This window comes from Malaclemys terrapin, chromosome 3 (genome assembly GCF_027887155.1).
Source record: "Malaclemys terrapin pileata isolate rMalTer1 chromosome 3, rMalTer1.hap1, whole genome shotgun sequence".
Lineage (NCBI taxonomy): Eukaryota > Metazoa > Chordata > Testudines > Emydidae > Malaclemys > Malaclemys terrapin.
The window spans coordinates 1124432-1143468 of NC_071507.1; the positions used below are offsets into that span (position 1 = coordinate 1124432).

The 19037-nt window shown below is 44.8% G+C and overlaps 2 protein-coding genes across 6 annotated transcripts in view; one reads left to right on the forward strand and one right to left on the reverse strand.

Moving 5' to 3' along the window:
• Positions 1 to 19037, forward strand: part of LOC128834913 (serine/arginine-rich splicing factor 7) — a 44707-nt gene that overhangs the window by 5902 nt on the left and 19768 nt on the right. Inside the window, exons 2-10 of one of the 4 annotated variants that reach the window (XR_008444520.1) lie at positions 7 to 187; positions 1546 to 1722; positions 2589 to 2663; positions 2747 to 2848; positions 3732 to 3785; positions 7366 to 7410; positions 7971 to 8006; positions 9318 to 9456; positions 11747 to 11866. Coding sequence is in view for 2 of the 4 variants with exons in the window: in XM_054024108.1 (XP_053880083.1) it covers positions 7 to 187; positions 1546 to 1722; positions 2589 to 2663; positions 2747 to 2848; positions 3732 to 3785; positions 3990 to 4045; positions 7366 to 7410; positions 7971 to 8006; positions 9318 to 9364 (773 nt within the window). In the remaining 2 variants the exon portion in view is untranslated. Of the gene's footprint in view, positions 1 to 6; positions 188 to 1545; positions 1723 to 2588; positions 2664 to 2746; positions 2849 to 3731; positions 3786 to 3989; positions 4046 to 7365; positions 7411 to 7970; positions 8007 to 9317; positions 11156 to 11746; positions 12077 to 19037 lie in introns of those variants that run through there. The other 3 variants (XR_008444519.1, XM_054024108.1, XM_054024107.1) reach the window with 3 other exon arrangements.
• The window catches only part of GALM (galactose mutarotase), a 67175-nt gene continuing 61567 nt past the window's right edge, over positions 13430 to 19037 (reverse strand). For both annotated transcript variants that reach the window (XM_054024106.1, XM_054024105.1), the window contains exons 6-8: positions 17344 to 17485; positions 16149 to 16323; positions 13430 to 15061 (exon numbers count right to left, since the gene is read on the reverse strand). In XM_054024106.1, coding sequence (XP_053880081.1) covers positions 14984 to 15061; positions 16149 to 16323; positions 17344 to 17485 — 395 coding nt within the window. In that variant the 3' untranslated portion in view covers positions 13430 to 14983. The remainder of the gene's footprint in view (positions 15062 to 16148; positions 16324 to 17343; positions 17486 to 19037) is intronic.

Genomic DNA, 19037 nt, shown 5'->3' on the forward strand with positions numbered 1-19037 from the left:
TTGCAGAGACCAAGGTGTACGTGGGGAACCTGGGCACCGGCGCCGGCAAGGGCGAGCTGGAGCGAGCCTTCAGCTACTACGGCCCGCTGCGCACCGTGTGGATCGCACGGAACCCGCCGGGCTTCGCCTTTGTGGAGTTTGAAGACCCGCGAGACGCGGAAGATGCAGTTCGAGGTTTGGATGGAAAGTACGAATGTATTGTATTTCTGGTCGCCTTAACTTCTCACTAAGGGTATGTCTGCACTACAAGTGCTACAGCAGCATTGCCACCGCCACACGGGAGTGTAGACACTTGCTACAGCAGTGATGGAAAGAGTATCTCCATCGCTGTAGTAAATCCAACCCTCGAGAGACATGGACGGTAGAATTCTTCCATAAACCTCATGGTGTCTACTAGGGATGTAAATATCATTTAAAAAAAATACCCGTTTAAGCTATTAAAATTATATCGGTTAACGGTTTAATATTTTACATCCCCAGTTGACACCCCGTCACCACTCCCTCCTGCGCATTGTCATGGCAATGGGAGGTGCAGGGAGGGAGAGACCATCACGTGATCTGGGAGTATTATGGTGGTGGGGAGAGCCTGTCAAGTGACTGGGACGTGTCATGGCGATACCAGTCTCCCCTGTCACGTGGCCTGGTCTCCCTCGGTGCATTGCAGCACTTTGGCTAGTTCCGGTCACGTGCCCCTTACTGCCCAGCTCCCTGGTCGCCCCATGGGCCAGGAGACAGAGAGACCTCCCTAATAGCGGCAGCGTCCGGACTTAGTGCCCAGCGCCACCTGGCCCCTCAGCCCGCCGCGCCCGCATCATGTGGCAGTAGCGAGCGGTGCCCTGAGTAGCTGCCCACACGGTAGGAGTCTGGATGGTGTCCAGGGCTCAGCATAGTCTCCCGAAGTGGTGAGGGGTCTCGCGAGGGGCTGGGCCAGCGGGGGGTGGCAGCTGCTCCCCAGGCAGGGGACCCGTGTCTGTGGAGGATGCCGTGTGCCCGGCTAGGGTTGCTGTGCTGAGCCGGCGTTGATAGCCCAAGAGCACAACGCGTTCCAACTGCCCCCGGCCCCCGCTGTGCCGGGCTCTCAAGCCATTGCCGTGCAAGGGCAGCTCGGCTTGTCCGGCCCTGGGCGCCCTGGCTGAGGGGGGAGCAGGATGAGGCTAGGGAAGAGCCGGATTTGTTAATGCACAAGGTGTGTGCTCGGACCTGGGAGCAGGGCAATCTGTTTTAAACGTTAACTGCAATATAGTAACGGTAAGACTAATATTTATCGGTTAACCATTTAATATTTTACATCCCTAACGTCTACAACAGGGCTTGTGTAGGCTTAACTACATCTCTCAGGTGAGAATTTTTCACACCCCTGAGTGACATAACTAGGTTGACCTAAGTGTTAGGTGTAGACCAGGGTTTAAAAGATGTAGCTCTTTTACAGCAATGGGATTCTCAAATTTTAGTGGTTCTTTAGAGATTGGCTTTCTTATTTTATAGGCGTTAGATAAGGAAAAATACCAGATTATTAATTGATATTTTGCATATATCAAATTACAGGGTGATTTGTGGCTCCCGAGTGAGAGTTGAGCTGTCAACAGGCATGCCCCGCCGCTCCCGCTATGATAGACCTCCCGCACGGCGACCATTTGATCCCAATGACCGGTGTTACGAATGTGGCGAGAAAGGTCATTATGCTTATGACTGTCATCGCTATAGTCGGAGGAGGAGGAGCAGGTATGTGTGTGAAAGGAGTGATTGGTTCTTTTCACCAGTTACTGTTGTAGTTGTTAGCTAAGAAGAGAATGTTATGCCAGTTTAATTTAACTTTAATGCTGTAATTATACAGGCATATATTACAATTTGTTATTTCATATAAATGTTAATATATTAATAATCAACCTGGTCAAAACCTTTCAGGTTTCTTCGTTTGAGTCAGTCGCCTTGATTCAGAATGTCACGAGCCTTAAGATATCATGCTGAGGCGCCTTGCAAAATCCGACAATTAAGATCCTCCTAGACCTTGAGGTGATCAGCATAAGAGGCCAGATCCCCTCGAGCCATCTACACCTAGCTTCACCTTATTCTTTAAAGGGCAGAAAATTTGAGACGGTGATCGCCGTAACAGTAAATTTGGTTCAATTGGGGCCCCCCCCCCTCCGGTTTAGAAAGAGGAACACCAGATTGACCACATTCCCACCTAGAAAAATCTTCTTGCGTCAATCAAGCCTCACCCTGGCTCATTTGGCTGTCAGTTTGATCGTCGTTAGATTGAAGAGAACACCTAGATGCAGCGATCGGCTATAGATACTTCTAGATCGTCTAGATCTGCTAGACCTTGGGCCAAAGAGGGTCGACCTGCAAACTTGCAAGGTTTATTTTAATACACATTACAGTGTTTTATATTATAATGTAATTCTAAATGTAATTCAGCTTAACATCTTTTCTAGGTAGTAAAAATATTCAAAGCAAATAGGCCCTGAGTTTTTCCAACTGACAGACACTAATTTTTAGTTGTCTGAAATTTTGACTTCAGCAGAGGCTCACGTGCGCTAATTGCTAAAGTTGTTTTCTAATACTTACTTTTTCTAACCTAACATTAGGTCACGGTCTAGATCTCATTCAAGGTCCAGAGGAAGAAGGTATTCTCGGTCACGGAGCCGAAGCCGTGGTAGGAGGTGAGTTTCAGGCTGTCTTGTGCTTTCCTTTTTTAAGAGATGTCAAACATTGCATAATTATATTTTTAAATTTTTCCCTGCAGGTCCAGGTCAGCTTCCCTTCGCAGATCCAGATCTGTCTCTCCTCGTAGATCTAGATCAGCCTCACCCCGCAGGTCCCGATCGGGTTCTTTAAAAAGATCAAGGTAATTGTTGTTATGCACAATAATTACCAGATAATGTTTTTATTAAGGTGGTAGATTCAGAACATATTTCTGGGAAGTGTAACTTTCTGTGTTTGCAGAGCAGACTCTTTGAAAAGGGCCTGAGAACCTTCAAGACCAAACTATAATTCTTTTAAAAGGGCTATGTGGGAAAGGACAGTTACCTGTTCCGTAACTGGCGTTCTTCGAGATGTGTTGCTCCTGTCTATTCCACAGTAGGTGTGCGTGCTCACGTGCATCAGTGCCAGAAGTTTTTCCCTTAGCAGTATCCGTAGTGGGGGAGCACCGCTGCAACCCCTGGAGTGGTGCCGATATATCGCGCCATAAAGGGGGCTGCGTGCTCCCCCCACCCTCAGTTCCTTCTTGCCAGACAACTCCGACAGAGGGGAAGGAGAGTGGGAGGTGGAATAGATAGTAGATAGTGTAAAAAGAGTTTTCTGAGGGCCTGTTTACACAGAGCAGAAATGTGCACTACTGCAGTGTGACTTCTGAAGAGCATTAATATGTTTGTGCGTTAATTGGTCTGGGTAGACCCTGCTGGTGCGCACTAAAGGTTCTCTGGTGTGCTTTAACATAGTGCTGTTTCAAACAAAACCAGGGGCTACACGGACAAATTAATGTGCAGTACATTACCCCACCATGTAGGCAAGCACTGAGCTTTTGGGACTACCTGGTTAAAGCTATAGCCTTATTCTGTGTATCTAGGTGTCTGTTTGGATTGTCCTATGCACCCTGTAGGTCCTGTGATCTTGAAAGTTATCTTAGCACCAATCGGCAACAAGGCTACTTTGATAGGCTACTTTAATCATCTTAATACTTTCTCCTGGAGCTGGATTGGTTTTTATTAGTTTCTTTTCAAACTTAGATCTAGATCCAGATCACGATCAAGATCCAGGTCCGTTACGTGGCCAAGAAGCAGGTAAGATCTTTGACAGAATTGATTAAAGCAACTAACTAATAGCTGCAGGCTGAATTAACTTGTGCAAATGCATTAATTTTTTTCAATTCTAAGTAAATGCTAGGTGCTGTCTAAACTCCTTTTCCAGCACGTTTGGGGTATGAAGTGTTCTAAAATTGTACATCATAGTCTTATTTGTAATAGATTTTATTACTTTACCTGCAGTTTTACAGGACGCCTTAGGTCTAGATCTGTGATGATGAACAATAGGCAAACCTTCGGTACATAAACCAGTTGTGACTAGTATGCATGTATGCCAGTTAATATGTATGAGAAACACATAAGTCACCTAAAACTGAAGTAAGTCCTAGTACTTAAATGCACCTTGCCCATTTGAGATCATAATTCCTTCCTGCTTCTAACCTGCAGGAAGTCAAAGCGTACTTTTGTGCTGCTACATAAAGCATCCCCCCCGAAGGATTCTCTATGCCAGATTCTTGGTATTCTGTAGTGTCCTGGTTACGTGACCAGGACAAGTGCATGAAAGACTCACCAGTGCCCAAATTCTTGGTTACTGCTGACTCAGACTGTCTGAACACTGATCTCTGAACGGTATTGGGCAGCAACTGTTAGTTGTGGTACCTGAATTAAATTAAAAGGTGGCATAATAGTGTGGAGGACTGTTTTGTACAGAATGGAATTAAATTTCTCAAACCAGATTTAAAGAATTGTGTGTAAAATGTTTCATGCCTGAGTTCTCATTAATACTTCTGTAATGAGTAGGTCTAAGCTGTAGTCCATGCATGGGTGTGCCATGGACAACAAAGCTGGCTTTCGTGGAGCAGGTCTCCTGCTGTCTGTTATGTAAAGATAGAACTAAAATTTGGAATTACGGATGATGCTGTTTGTCTCTGCTCTCGACTACATCTGTTGGTTTTGCTCCCTGTCTTGAAAGGCTGCAGAATTAAAGAAGAGCTCTCTCCTCGCTGCATCTCTTCCATTTCTTCTAGCAGCAGCTGTGTGGGGTGTGGGTGTGGGGCGTGTCTAGAGGAAAGTAAAGGGAAGCAGCACCTAGAGGGAGTAGGTGGGAAAGCTCCCTGCCTAGAGGGGAGGAAGAGCCCAGTACTGGTGATGGCAAGAGACAGGATCCCTGTTAGAAGTGGGAGAGAGGGTGAGAACTTTCTTGGAGAAGGGGAGGATGAAAAGTAGGGTGAGCCCTGCTTGGTAGTGGGGCAGGAGAGGTGAATCCTAACTAGAAGGCCCAAAGGAGGAGGTGACAGATAAGAGAGGAGAAATACTGACATGAGTGCAGTAAGATTTGGGAGGAAGTGAGGTGAGAAGCTCTGCCTAGTGTGGGGGAGGCTGGAGGGAGGAGAAGTGTGGTGTGCTTTCTCTTGCTGCTAAGGTGGGCTCTTTCTGCCTGTTACCTCATAAGTGCCACAGTGAGCCTTAACATTTATTCATAGATTCATAGATTCATAGATTCTAGGACTGGAAGGGACCTCGAGAGGTCATCGAGTCCAGTCCCCTGCCCGCATGGCAGGACCAAATACTGCCTAGACCATCCCTAGTAGACATTTATCTAACCTACCCTTAAATATCTCCAGAGACGGAGATTCCACAACCTCCCTAGGCAATTTGTTCCAGTGTTTAACCACCCTGACAGTTAGGAACTTTTTCCTAATGTCCAATCTAGACCTCCCTTATTCCTCTAAGTTCACTTGGCCATTCTTTTCATCTTCATTGAATCTGCCCAGACTTTAATTGGCATATGCCAGTGATGTGCAGAGAACAACTAATCAAGTTCAACTTGCATGTCAGCGAGGGAGACTCTTGGATAACCCTGCATACCATTGGCTACTGAGTTTTAGCAGGGGGTTGTTTTCTCAGAGTCAGCAATTTGTTCTCAGATGAAGGGATTACACCTAGAATTCCCATTTTAACATTAAACTTATTCATGGCCTACCTGTGTCACTGTAAGTGTGCAGTTAAGTGGTGAAGCATTGATACTGTTCATTGTGCATGGTAAGCAGACGTTTCTCATGGCTTCCTTACAGAAGAACAAAGGGAAGGCTTGGCATTAGAGCTGTAAACATTCTCATCCTGCTGCTAGTTTTAAAATGTCACAAAATCACACACATTAGGAGAATTTGTTTCGGATGCTGGTTATATTAAGGAGGCACTGCTCTCATGCTAATTCTTTTTGTTGAAAGATTTTCTGAGCCAAGAAAATGGCACATACCGCAGAAATAGTTAGGGGGACTCAAACACAAATGAATATGAGTGAGCAACTTATATCTGCCTTGAAAACATGCTGGTATATTTCATTACATGAGTATTGATGCATGCTCCTGGGAGTGTCCGCAGTCACTGCAAGATGTGCATCACATGAGATGGAATGCAGAAACTAACTGCTGACACTACTGGGGATTGCTTAAGTAAAGAATAAATATCGGTGCCGTTTCAAGGTTTCTGCTTCTGAAAATACCTGAAAGTGACAACCCCGGTGAAGTTCAGCGTATGGTTTACTGGAGCAGGATTCGTGCATTATCTTCATAAACTAATTGGCCACATGAGTGAAATTTCATTGTCTTGTGTGCCAAGAAATTCTATGCAAAAGCAAATGAGCAACACTTGGTGTGATGAAGCCGGTAAGGAAGGAAGGTTGTGAATTTCTCCAGCATAGTGACTTTTGATGATTGAGAGCTATAGATTCTACAAGAATTAATATTAGGACTGAGGTACAGCAGTGTCACTTGGCTAAAGCAGTATTTGTTTCAAAGAAACCAAGTTCTTGGTTCAGAAAGGACATTAAGGGATGCAGTGGTTGAATGACTTGATGTGTTCTGCTGATTGAACTCAATGTAATAGTTCAAGGTTTACCTAAACATAGCAATCACAATCCTGACAACATCAAAGCTTATGAAATGCTGAAATAGTTGAGGAAAGTCTTGAATATTGGAAAACTAAAATATTATTTGTTGATGAAACTACCTAGAAAATTCATCTACTTTCATGGACAACATTGGTAACATTGAAGTGCACTTCAAACTTGTTCCAATGTAGCTGGCATCTTTGGAAGTCTTTTCAGAACAGTTAACTTTCCATAGCTAGAAAACATGTCACACTTTCAGCAGACACTCTTAATCAAGGTTGAAGATTTCAAGTGGTGAAGGCGTTAACATTGAAATGATGATGGTTAAGTTGCAGGAGAGTACTGTCTGGAAAACAACTTGGCTTTTAGGTGGAAGACATCCATCCCAATGGAATCTTGCCAGTTTGGAATACAGTACTCAATTGTTTTTGTGAAAATACTAGTCATAGCTTCGATTGGACAATGTACTCGTATGAACTGTCTCAAGTAATATCTAGAATAGGTTGATGAATGACGACTGTAGCATGTGTGGTACTGAATTAAAAAAAGTTGTCTTCTGAAACTTAACTGCAAAAGCCCCACACACGGGTGGATTTCTGCCTGTCAGTTACTAGCCCTCCACAGTTTTCTTGGCATGTATGAATTTCATTATCACTGGTTTAGGTAACTTCACTGTACATGCATCCCACTGGTGCCTTGCTGAGCCTTATTTCTCTCCCATTGTAGGTCTGGGTCCCATGGTAGATCTAAATCTGGCTCACCTGCTAAAAGGTGAGCATGTAATGCTGAAACCTGCACTAGACCTTTCAGAAGTCAGTATTGCTTTGTCATGATTCACAAAGCCCTTTGCTTGGACCAATATTTCACTTGTATTTGAAGGATGTTATTGTTAAGTTTTAATAGTTGGGATTTTTACTTCAAAGGTCATGAATATTTAGTGAGATGGGGAGGGGGGATTTCCCTACCCCATCTTTTTGTTTTAATTGTTTAGTTTCCACCACAGTACTGATTCCTCTTACTTAAACTTGTTCCTCTCCTCCACCCCATATCACAGAATTGTTGTGACAGTTAAATATTGTTCTTAAAACACCTAAAATGGTTTGCTGCAAAGGCATATCTAGCTCCAGCTGTAGTAGGGATGGTGGGGATTAATTTGATGCCTTACAAATCCTTGTAAAAGATTTTGGACCTGTTGTCAGTGATACCTGTATAAAATGCTGACTAAGGTTCTGGAGATTTTCTCACTATTTTTAAGTATGGGAGAAATTGTTTTGTTATAATGTAATGTGACTTTATTAAGTTGTCACTTAGTATTTCTTTCTGTTTTGCAGCCGATCAAAGTCCAGATCCCCCTCTCCAAAGAGAAGGTAAGTTGAATCTTGCTACTAAAGACTGCTGGGTGTAGCACATGTTACCGTGTCCTGTCATCACTACTGAAAAGTCAGCATTTGCCAGCACTGAAGTTACTGGAACTTTTTCCTTTACTTAACTGTAAGCAGTAAAAGGAATATTTTGGAGAGACTGGGCTTCCTTAATGCATATGACACTGATTACTAAAGTGAGGCACCCAGAGGTAAACTGCTGCGAAGAAAGTGGGAGCATGGTGCGCCATGAAGAGCTTGTCTTGGGCTATTTCTGTTGGACTTCCATCCTCTGTAAAGGTTTCATTGAACTGAGATCCATGCAAGAGGATAAGCAAAAGCACATTAAACTTCTGGGCAAATAATCACAGGGAGAATCCATTTTAAACAGTCTATTTAAAAACTCCAGTGACTGTAATGAGACTAACTTCTTTTGTAGAAAGTGCAATGGGCTACTTTTGGCTTACAGTTAAAACCTTTTTCAGAAGGACTGAACCCAGTTTCTCAAGGGATGTTTGTAGCCAGAGGAAAAATCTGAATAATACTAAGGATAGTGGGCAATGGAAATGGCTCAGAGTAAAGCTGGAAACAGATTAAATGTGTGAAACAAAACAAACTAAAGACTTCTTGTAACAAACACCATCTGGCTGAATGGATTCAAACTGCTGTCATTCTTGCTGCTGGCTCTACCTTACCAAATAGCTGCACAGTCTGCTGTTCCTACAGGTAATAGCAAGATGAAATTCACTAGTTTCCTTTTGTAGCCCAGATCAGTTTTTATTAGAACTTCTGTATGTTTTTATGTAATTAATCACTAGCCTTGTTTTTTCAATTTTAATCTGAGCCATTTATAACCATTCTCCATTAACTTGGGTAAGTATGCTCTTCTGAACACTTGGAGACAACTCTTCCAAGCTTGGTAAAAATCTCCTGAGGGAAGGAGTGCATGGGAACTGGAGTAGCTTGTAACATGCCACACTGAGACCTTGTTTGTAGTCTTCCTTTTCCTCCTTACTCTGTTCTCTTCCTCTTATTCTTTTGGACACTTTAGAAAAGACTGTCAAATCTTAAAGATGCATTGTTTATTAATTAAAAAGACTAATGACTCTATAGCAAACTTGAGATTTCTTACATCCTTGAGGATATCATCTAACAGTGTATGTTTGCAAGGTCTGTTTTAAAAGAAAAACTAACTCACTAACCTCATCAGTACTGGGAGGAAAGGGCTTTCTGGGTGTCGTGAGTGGTGTTGAATCTGCAGTTCCAGATGAATATTGAAGTTATTCCAACCGACTTCTGTTTTCTTTTCACTTTCAGTCGTTCACCATCAGGAAGCCCTCGAAGGAGGAGTGCAAGTCCTGTAAGAATGGACTGAAATTTCGAAGTTAACCTTCTGGGAAGAACGTTATTTTGTTTACATTATTATAAGGGATTTGTGGTGTCTTTGATGTAAATGGTAAGGGCGTAGTTCTAGAAGAGTATTTCAATCTGATAACAATTGACATGGATCTGGATCATTTAAATTCTGCAAAGTCACATCAGTAGACTAGTGCACAACTTATTTTGTTGTATGTATTAACATCCTGTGATCTGAAAATGTGGGACTCTTTTATTGACACGTTTTTTATTGCCTCATTGAAATAAAATGTGTATTTCTAACTAAAGTCTTGTGATGCCCTACTGCTTAACAAAAAAAAGGTGGCTACCATTAGCCTACCCTAAACCAATCATATTCTTCCCAGTTTATTTTAAATAGTCTCTAGTTATGTGAACTTGTTATTGACGTTAAATGGATGACAAAATTTTAAACAGTGACTAAAAATCCTTGATATCTGTTGCCATAACTTCCTGTAATACCATTTACATGAGCTCTCTATTCATTGTAATCTTCCAATGTAGAGAGAGTATGAATTTCTAATGTCTAAAGTTTGTTTACAAAAAGTAAAGTCTTTCTTATCACAAAGCAGAAGGGCACAAGCACAATATTTTCACTGCAGGTTACCTTCAAATAACGGTTCATGTTCCAAAAGAAAAGGCAGCTATGTTGCTCTTTCTCTACCACAACCCATTTATGGTCAGTCTGTCTAACCTGAGTGAAACTGAGAACTGTTCTGCAACACAGGTCACAATCATAAAGCAGCCTGTACGCTGGTAGACAAAACCTGTTTAGATATTGGTAAAATGAACTCTATAGTGCACACAGCAGATATGTGGTTGAAGAGCTTAAAATGAATCTTATGTGAAACTCCCTAAAGCCATGTTGGTCTGTATCCAGGAGTTGCATGGGGATCTGGCATTTCGTGTTGAAACTGAGCCTGGCTGTCCATAAGTCTTATCTGATTGGCAAAAATAGTGTTAGACTGCCAGCTTCCTTAATAGATATTACAAATCTCCAGGGTTTTTTTTATTCTGGACTACTTTATTTAATGTAGCTAGATGTCCGTTTCAACATTTAAGGAGAACTGTTAGGGTTTTCTAAACATCCACTGAATTTGAAAGAGCAGACTTGTTTGGGCTCCTAATGAAATGGCTAATGGCAGATTAAAAGTTTACAACTTGTAAAAGCATCAAGTTATTAATGTAGTACCTTAAATAGCAAAATGACCTTTTGGTCCAAAAGACAAATTTTGGGTAACCCATAATTTTCAGATAACAGACTTCTCATTAGACTCCACTTATGTGTCTGGTAGATGTTAGAATCCCTAAGTAGTCCCCACACTCTGAAAACGTTACACTTGGCAGCTTTATTTCTGAAGTGTACTAGCCACTTTCCTAGCTTTGACGTCTAGTCTTGATTTTTCTGGTGTTTGATTTCCATACGTTCAGTGCATTGTTGCCTAGCAACAGAAGCATCCACTCCCAGTACTAATTATGCTGTGATTAATATTCTGCTAATATCCATAAAACAAGACTGCAAAATGGGGAACGGGAAATGACAACAGTGTATGATTCTCCTGGAATAATTCAGCAAATATACCCAGAAGCCATTGCTTAGGATGACATTCATCAGTATAGACTGTCCATTGTCTGGCAGTTTTACAGTGTAACTAGTAAAAGTGCCACATGGAATGATGCTATTGCATTTAATGAGTTCTTTCTCTTCTGTACTGTTAAGACAAACCTACTCCACAATAAACATGCAGACTCTACAATTACTGGACTGGTACATCTCTTCTGTCTCTCCGCTCCTCCAGAGCAGCACAGAAACAGCAGCGGGGACTGCATTTCCTTAGGATTTAAGAGTTGTAACTGTCTGTCATGGGAGTACTTAAGGAACAGGGTAGATGCAGGCAGGACTGTTCCAAAGGGAAGGGTTCCCCCTTCTCTGGTAGGGGGCAGTAGTGCCCAAAGAGCGGGCAGCGCAGGCTGTAAAGGAGCTGTGGCCAGTGATGTGCTGAAATACAGTGCATCCCTTCTGGAAACAGAAACTGGCAAGTAGTAGAAAACCTTCGGAGCATCTGGTGGTGTGAGCAGCTGGAAATGCCAGTCTAGTTATTGCTATTAACCACCATAGCAGTTTAAGGGCTTGTGTACATGAAAAGTTGCATGAACTTAAGATGTGTGAATTTAAAGCTAGTTAAACCAGTGCAAACTCCTGTATGGATGTTCCTTGATTCTGGTTTGGTGTTAACTGGTTGGGAACCGGTTTGACCTAAACTGGAATGACAAACCGTTAAACTGAAACACGTGTCAGCACAGAGCTTTGCTGCATTAGTTTAACACTTTTTTTTTTTTTTTTTTTGTAGTGCAACTTGTGCAAGTAGACCAAGTTCAAGAGGAAACTAGCTGCCCAGGAAAACCTGCAGGCTTAGAGCTGGGAGGAGAATGTTCAATGGGAGAGAACCAGGCAACAATTCTAGCTAGAGGTAGGGGCTGAGTGGGACTTTACCATGTGTGAGGGAGTTGGGTAAGATAGTTTACATTACTGTCATGCTAACATCTGATTGAAAAAGGTAATAGCGTTGATATAATATACTTAGACTTTGTAGGACAGTTGACTCGGTACTGTATAACACTGTGGTTAAGTTAGAATGATACAAAATCAAAATGGCACACATTAAATGGATTGAAAACTCTCTTGCTAATAAGTAGGGTCCTGTGGGGATTGGTTCTTGGTGCTTTGCTGTTTATTTTTATCACTGACCTGGAAGAAAAAGCATTACTGATAATTTGACAGATGACACAAAAGCAGGGGAGTGGTTTGGTAGTGATAATGAAGAGGACATTGATAGAGTGCGTTCTGGATTGCTTTGTAAACTGGACACAAGCAAACTGCATTTCAGCATAGCCAAATCTAAAGGCATACATCTAGGAACAAAGCGCCAAGGCCATGCTTACAAGGTGGGGGAGTCTCCTAGGAAGCAAAGATTTGGGGTCACAGTGGATAATCAGCTGAACATGAGGTCCCAGCATGATACTGTTGCCAAAAGGGCTGTGACCCTTCGATGTATAAAGGGGACTATGGACTTAGGGAGGTTATATTATCACTGTGTTTGGCACTGATGTAACTACTACAGGAAGACTGAGTCCAGGTCCAGTCTCCACAATTCAAGAATATTCAAAAATTGGAGAGGGTGCAGAGAAGAGCTGTGAGAATGATTAAAAAAACATGCCTTATAGTGAAAGTCTCAAGATGCTTAATCTGTTTATCTTACTGAAGAGAAGATTAATGGGCAATTTGATCACAATCTGTAAGGACCTGTGTAGGGAACAGAAACTTAATAAAGGGCTCTTCAGTTTAGCAAAGGTCTAACGAGCCAAGGGCTAGAAGCTGAAGCCAGACAAATTCAGACTAGAAATAAGACCCACATTTTTAAGAATGAAGGTAATTAACCATTGGAACAGCCTACCAAGGATCTGGTGGCTTCTCCATCACTGGAAATTTTTAAATCAAGATTTGATCTTTTCCTAGTTCAACCATAGCTCGTGGATTTGAAGTAGGAATTAATTAAGGAAAGTCCTGTGTTATGCAGGACGTCAGACTATATGATCACAATGAGCCCTTCTGGCCTTAATGTGTGAATCTAAGGGGGGAAAAATGAATACAGTGCCAGTAGAACTATCAGTGATCAGATTGCATGGATCATGTAGTCTCTGGGTCAGATCCTGGGCTGCATTGGGGTGGTTTTGCTCTGCTCCCTCCAGCACCAAACTGGTAGATCTGGCGTGGGAGGATCTCCACAATATCAGCAGATGCTTGTGTGTCACCTCTGCATTCCAGGTCTGGTGCTAGACGCATAGCTGGGGCATCTTTGTACCTCAGTGAGTCCCAGCTGCTCTGACAGTTCCTTGATGGCCATTGGTAGCCAGAGGCGCTCTGAGGGTAGGGGACTGGCCAGCACAATCAGCTCCAGAAAGGTTATGTACACACATACCCCCGCCCCACTCCTTGGCTTCAGCTTGGGGACTGGGCCTTCTTAGTCTACAAGTCATCTTGAAAATTCATTTTTATTGAGGAAGTAAAAGCAATACAGTGAAAGTGAGTAATAAGCAAGATCTTTATACAGTTAGGTGGGCATAAGTCCTGCATCAGCTACTAGCACCAGATGGAAGATTAACTATTCAAATGATGAAGTTGAGCAGATTTAAATCTCAGAGAAGTTTTCTGCCAGCGGCGCCCAGGACGTGGGCTGAGATGACGTCCATTTTTATTATTTAAGCAACACAAGGTCAAGCTGATCTTGCCAATCACTGCTCCTGCAGATCCTTAGTTGTGTGAATGGTGCTTAGGCCGTATCTGCACACGGAACACTTAGCCAGGGTACGTTACATGCCCAGTAGTGCAGCTTATGCTGGCAATGCTGCACTGCTGCTGGTGTAACTTACTCCATCCCCCTCGTGCAAAATGAGCAATACCAGCCAAAGCGCAGCTCAGCTGGTATAACTAGGGGGGTTCTGCCAGCACAGCTGAGTCAATCGCATCACACCCCATCCAACCTAGCGACACTGGCTACTGCTTGCTGTGGAGCCCTGGCCTTAGTCCTGCACATAGGCCCAGAGCCTCAAAGGTAACGCCCCATGGGCGTGAGGTAGCTGAATGCCTTTGAGGATGGAGGCCACAGATCCCCTGGCTTTAGTCCCTACTTGTACGAGTGAGCGCTACCCGTACAAAGGTGTTTCTTTCTCTGGGGGCTTCTCCACACTAGTAAATTGGACTGTTTTATACCTAGATGAGAGGGCAATAAGTATATCTGTGTTATGTCGGTTTACCTGCATCCACACTAGTGCCTTTCCTGGTATAACTGTACTGGTAAAACATCACACCCCTAACCGAGACACAGGTAACACTTTCTAGTGTAGACCAGGCCTAAAAGACAGATACAGAGAAGCGGGGCTGCATGGGGCAGCCCAGAGGAAGGAATAGTGGGTAGATTTATTTTTGGTTCACTTCTGGGGTCACAGAAGTGAGGTTTTAGTTAGCACTTGAATGGCAGAAGGTTTGGTGCAGAAAAAAGCTCTGATGGGGGAGTGGGAAGAGACGAACGTGACAGGGCAAGTTGGAATGACTCAAAGACAAGCTCATCCCGAATGGAAATTGCATGGCCCTGGGGATTCCATAGGGAAGGAGATAGGGGAGAGGAGTTTAAAAGAGGCCTTGACATGGTCCAATTGATGGATGAGGAAGACAAGTTTTGTTGCCACTAAGGACCAGGCTTTAAAGGTATTTAGGTGCCTAATTCCTATTGAACTCAACGGCAGTTTGGTGCATAAGTCCCTTTGGGGATCAGGGCCTCAGCGCTGGCCTACCTCCCTCTGTTGACATCAAGGGGAGCTTTACCAGTGATTCAATGGGAGCCGTCAAGCCAGTGTCGAGAGCTTTGACAAACGCCGTCCTTAGGAGACGTCCTGGCACCTGTCCCCTCTGCCTGTGCTGGAGAAGTTTGGAAGCTCCTGCTGCTATTTTAAGTGATTTCCCCTGCTCCCCTCCCACTACGCAGAGCACTTTGTGATGAATTTCTCCTTGTGGCTGCAGAGGTGACTCCTCAAGCTGCAGTAAACTTGAGCCAAGTTGTGTGGTTATACTCTTCTCCTGGCCGCAGCAGCGCACTGGGGAAATGGGGCTGTGGAAAGAAAAACACAGTATCTTGGATCGGACAGTCTCACAGCTGGGGCCGAGTGCTATCACTGCTCAGCAAGAGCCATTTTTAGCTTTGGTATAAAGATCTAAAATCCTCATGCTCCTTTTAACTGTCACAGTAGCCTTCTAAGGGGAGGTGGTTTAACCTGATACTGCTTATTGTTAGCTAACTAAGGACACATTTACTGCTGCTCCTGTAATGGAAATGCTAGGACCAAATAGGCTACTTCAAACAGCTTAGTTTAACATTTGTTTTAAGCCTCAGCATCGGCGTTGTTTTGTGCATTTAAAACAGCTGTTCTGTTCCAGGCACAGCTCTCCCACGGGAGGGGAACGTTGTGAAGTGAACTGTACGTTGTGGTTCACAGTTTGGCTGCAGGATGCCACATGTGTTTTCACAGACTCTCACACCTGCGAACGGGAGCAGGGCATGGGTGAAGCGATGTCAGGCCTGAGTACTGTAGGAACCGTTCATTGCTAAGACGCAGTTCAGGACACCTGGCACGAGAGAAGGGACCGCAGGGAGTCCCTGAAATGGAGGGGGATGGGAGGTGGTTCACAGAGAGCTTGTGGGGGGAAAGGGAGGGCTGCAGGGAGCCCCTGGTGGGTGCAATGAGCCCACCTGACAAAAGGAACCAAGTGTGCGACCCCCTGGTTGCTAAGATACAATCATACAGCAAGTGACAATATCTCCTCCTCCTACAGGAAAAGCACTCAGCTACCTCCTTACACACCCAGCTTCTGGCATTTGATAGGGCTGTTACATGGGGGGGAGGAGGGGGCTGGTGGTGCATTTGGTTAATACATTCCTGGAAACTTGAGTCCAAACTGAGATCCAGGAAGCGGAGGTTATTTGTGATGCTCCTAGTGGTGTTTTGTCATGACCCTGGAGTTACTGCATCTACATTAGGAGGCACACACCCTAACCAACATCGATCTTCTGGTACAAAGCTGTGTAGACCAGGCCTAAGGACCCATTGCGTCTCCATGAGCGTGTGTGTAACTTCCATTAGCTCAGAGGAGCCCTTCCCCCCAGCGCTGGTACGGATTTCCAGGACAGCAATAGTTACCTTATTAACTGCATCCGGCCAGTTCTGTGTTTCAAGGCAGAAGGCTGAATGCTTGGGATACACAGAGCCCCCTTTCCCCTCCAGCGAGCCGTCCAGGAAATTTCCAGTGTAGAACTGGATCCCAGGCTGAGTGGTGTAAACCTCCATCGTCCTGCCACTAGGGGGATGGTGTGCTCTGTATAAAGAGACAAGTAACTAGCTGTGTTAGTCTGAATCTGTAAAAAGCAACAGAGGGTCCTGTGGCACCTTTAAGACTAACAGAAGTATTGGGAGCATAAGCTTTGTGAGGTTCTTACCCACAAAAGCTTATGCTCTCAATACTTCTGTTAGTCTTAAAGGTGCCACAGGACCCTCTGTTGCTGTATAAAGAGGCAGGTTTGTACCCAGGGAGCAAGGACAGAAAGCAAGAGGGGGAAGGAACGAAACCTGGAAAGCAAGGAAAGAGGATAGTCTGAGAAGAACTGACCAGCACTTCAGGACACAATGCAAGACTCCCCTCTTTGTCCCAGCTTCCCCACGGGAAGAGTGACATTAATGAGAAGCCTGCTAGAGGAACCAGAAGATCAGCCTTCAGCTCATGCAATTTTGTAGGGCACTTAGCCTCCCTGGCAATTAGTGCAGTCTAAATGCCCAGGCAATGAGGAGGCCAAGACGACAAAGCGCTGACAGGAGGCTGATGGCAGTGGATGGCCTCTGGGACGGGAGTGGAGGGGCAGCAAGACAGGGCGTGGGGGAGGGAAAGGGCCATGCATTGCATTGACCAGGGAAGTGAGAGCCAGACAGGGTGAGTGGCAGGGAGCCAGGAAGAACAGGGCAAGGAGAGGGGAGAAGGATGGTTCAGTGGTCAGGGTGCTGGCCCGGTACTCAGGAGAGAGGTTCAACTCCCTGCCCAAGGCTCCCACGGTGACCTTAACCACTCAATCTCTCTGTGCCTCAGTTCCCCATCTGCAGCACGGGGACGGCAGCACGGCCCTGCCTCACAGGCCTCTTGTGAGGGGAAATACATTAAAGACTGGGAGGCTCACATACTCTGGTAATGGGGGGCCTGTAGATGGAAGGGACAGAAAATTGGGACCTTCCTTCAGAGTCCCCAGTCGATGCCCTCTGTGCTGCAAGCACAACTGGTGCAAACCAGAAAGACCTGAAGCCAAGGAGCCACCACTGCTTTACACAGCTGATGCAATCGAGTTCCCACCTTGCACAATAGCGTCGAGCCGCCGACTGTTCCAAGCAGAAGTTATGGTCAAAGCCAGGGAGCTGAAACTTCTGCATGTGTCTTCCAAGCTCTACCGGCTTCCTCAGATCAAAAGCTGTGTCCTGCACCGCAGCCACCTCTCCTGGGGGGAAACAGCACAGGGAGGCTCTCGATGAGCAGACAGCCTGTTCTAGTAACTCACAAAGAGGCTCCAGGAACCATAGAAAAAAGGACACTGCAGCTCTGAAATACTGAACGATGTCAGTGAATAACCCTGCGGTAGAAATAATAGAACTAAACGTAGGACTAGACGGGATCTCAACAGGTCATCTAGTCCAGTCCCCTGCACTGAGGCAGGACTAAGTCTTAGAGACCATCCCTGACAGGTGTTTGTCTAACTAACCCGTTCTTAAAATCCTCCAATAACAGAGTCCACAACCTCCCTCGGTAATTTGTTCCAGTGCTTAACCACCCAGACAGATAGGAAGTTTTTCCTAATGTCCAACCTAAATCTCCCCTGCTGCAATTTAAGCCCATTGCTTTTTGTCCTATCCTCAGTGGTTAAGGAGAAAAATTTATCACCCTCCTCCTTGTAACAACCTTTTACTTACTTGAAGACTGTATGCCCCATATTGTATTACCAATCCAGCAAAGCAATTAAGCACATTCATATCTTTACGTTCCTGGGACTACTTCTGTGCTTAACGTTAAGCATGTGCTTGAGTGTTTTATTAATTATTATTATTATTATTAACAATACCGCAGCACCTAGGAGCCCCATCGTGGGCCAGGTCCCCCTGCATCAGGTGCTGTGCAAACATAGAACACAATGACAGTTCCTGTACCAAAGAACTGATGTTCTAAGTAGTGAATCTGCTGAATCAGGGCCTTACAATCTAGGTGTTTTTAGAACTCCTTAGACAACTTTTTAAAGTGAGCATTTCATGCTGCAGAGAAGTGGATAGCCTGAGAGATGGAAGCCCTTTGCTTCGTGACAGAACGAGTTCCTGTACAGGCCCTGGCTGTGCAGACTTCCCCACAGGACAGAGCCAATACGGCTCAACCTGGCGCCAAAGGGACCACTTGTAGGGATGACAGACTAGTCTCCCATTGACTCCTTGGTGCTTTCACTAGCGACACCAACAAAGACACTGTGCAGGAGGGTTCTATAGTGCCCACAGTGAACTGGACCGAGCTCACAGGCTAATTTCATGCAGACCAGCAATCAGGCATCAGAATGGCACAATCAGCCCCTAATGCATTAATACAGTCAATGTTTCACACCCTGCTGTGCAAAACACCACCCAGCTATGGATAACAGCTGGCCAAACGTGCAAGGCTTTACACACAGTGCAACAGCATTTCCCGGCATTTTCTGCACATCTGTGAACACCTCATCCGATCACTTCCAAAGCCGCAGGGGATGTTCTAGGCATCGCTAAGCAGAACCCTTTTAATCTGGGGAGAAATTGGAAAATGAGAAGGCGGGAAGGAAACGCACAGGGAGCCCTTGCCACTGATTAGCAAAGCCACAGCTTTAAGCACTCTGTAGTTGTCTATAACCCTAAGAGCTGGCTGATGGTCCTGCCAGCATAACACGGCACTGCCCCATGGTGACACCCTGAATCACTGACCTCCCAGACAGACTGAAGACAAGTAGTACTGGTGAGGGGAATGAGGGTGCGCACACAGCT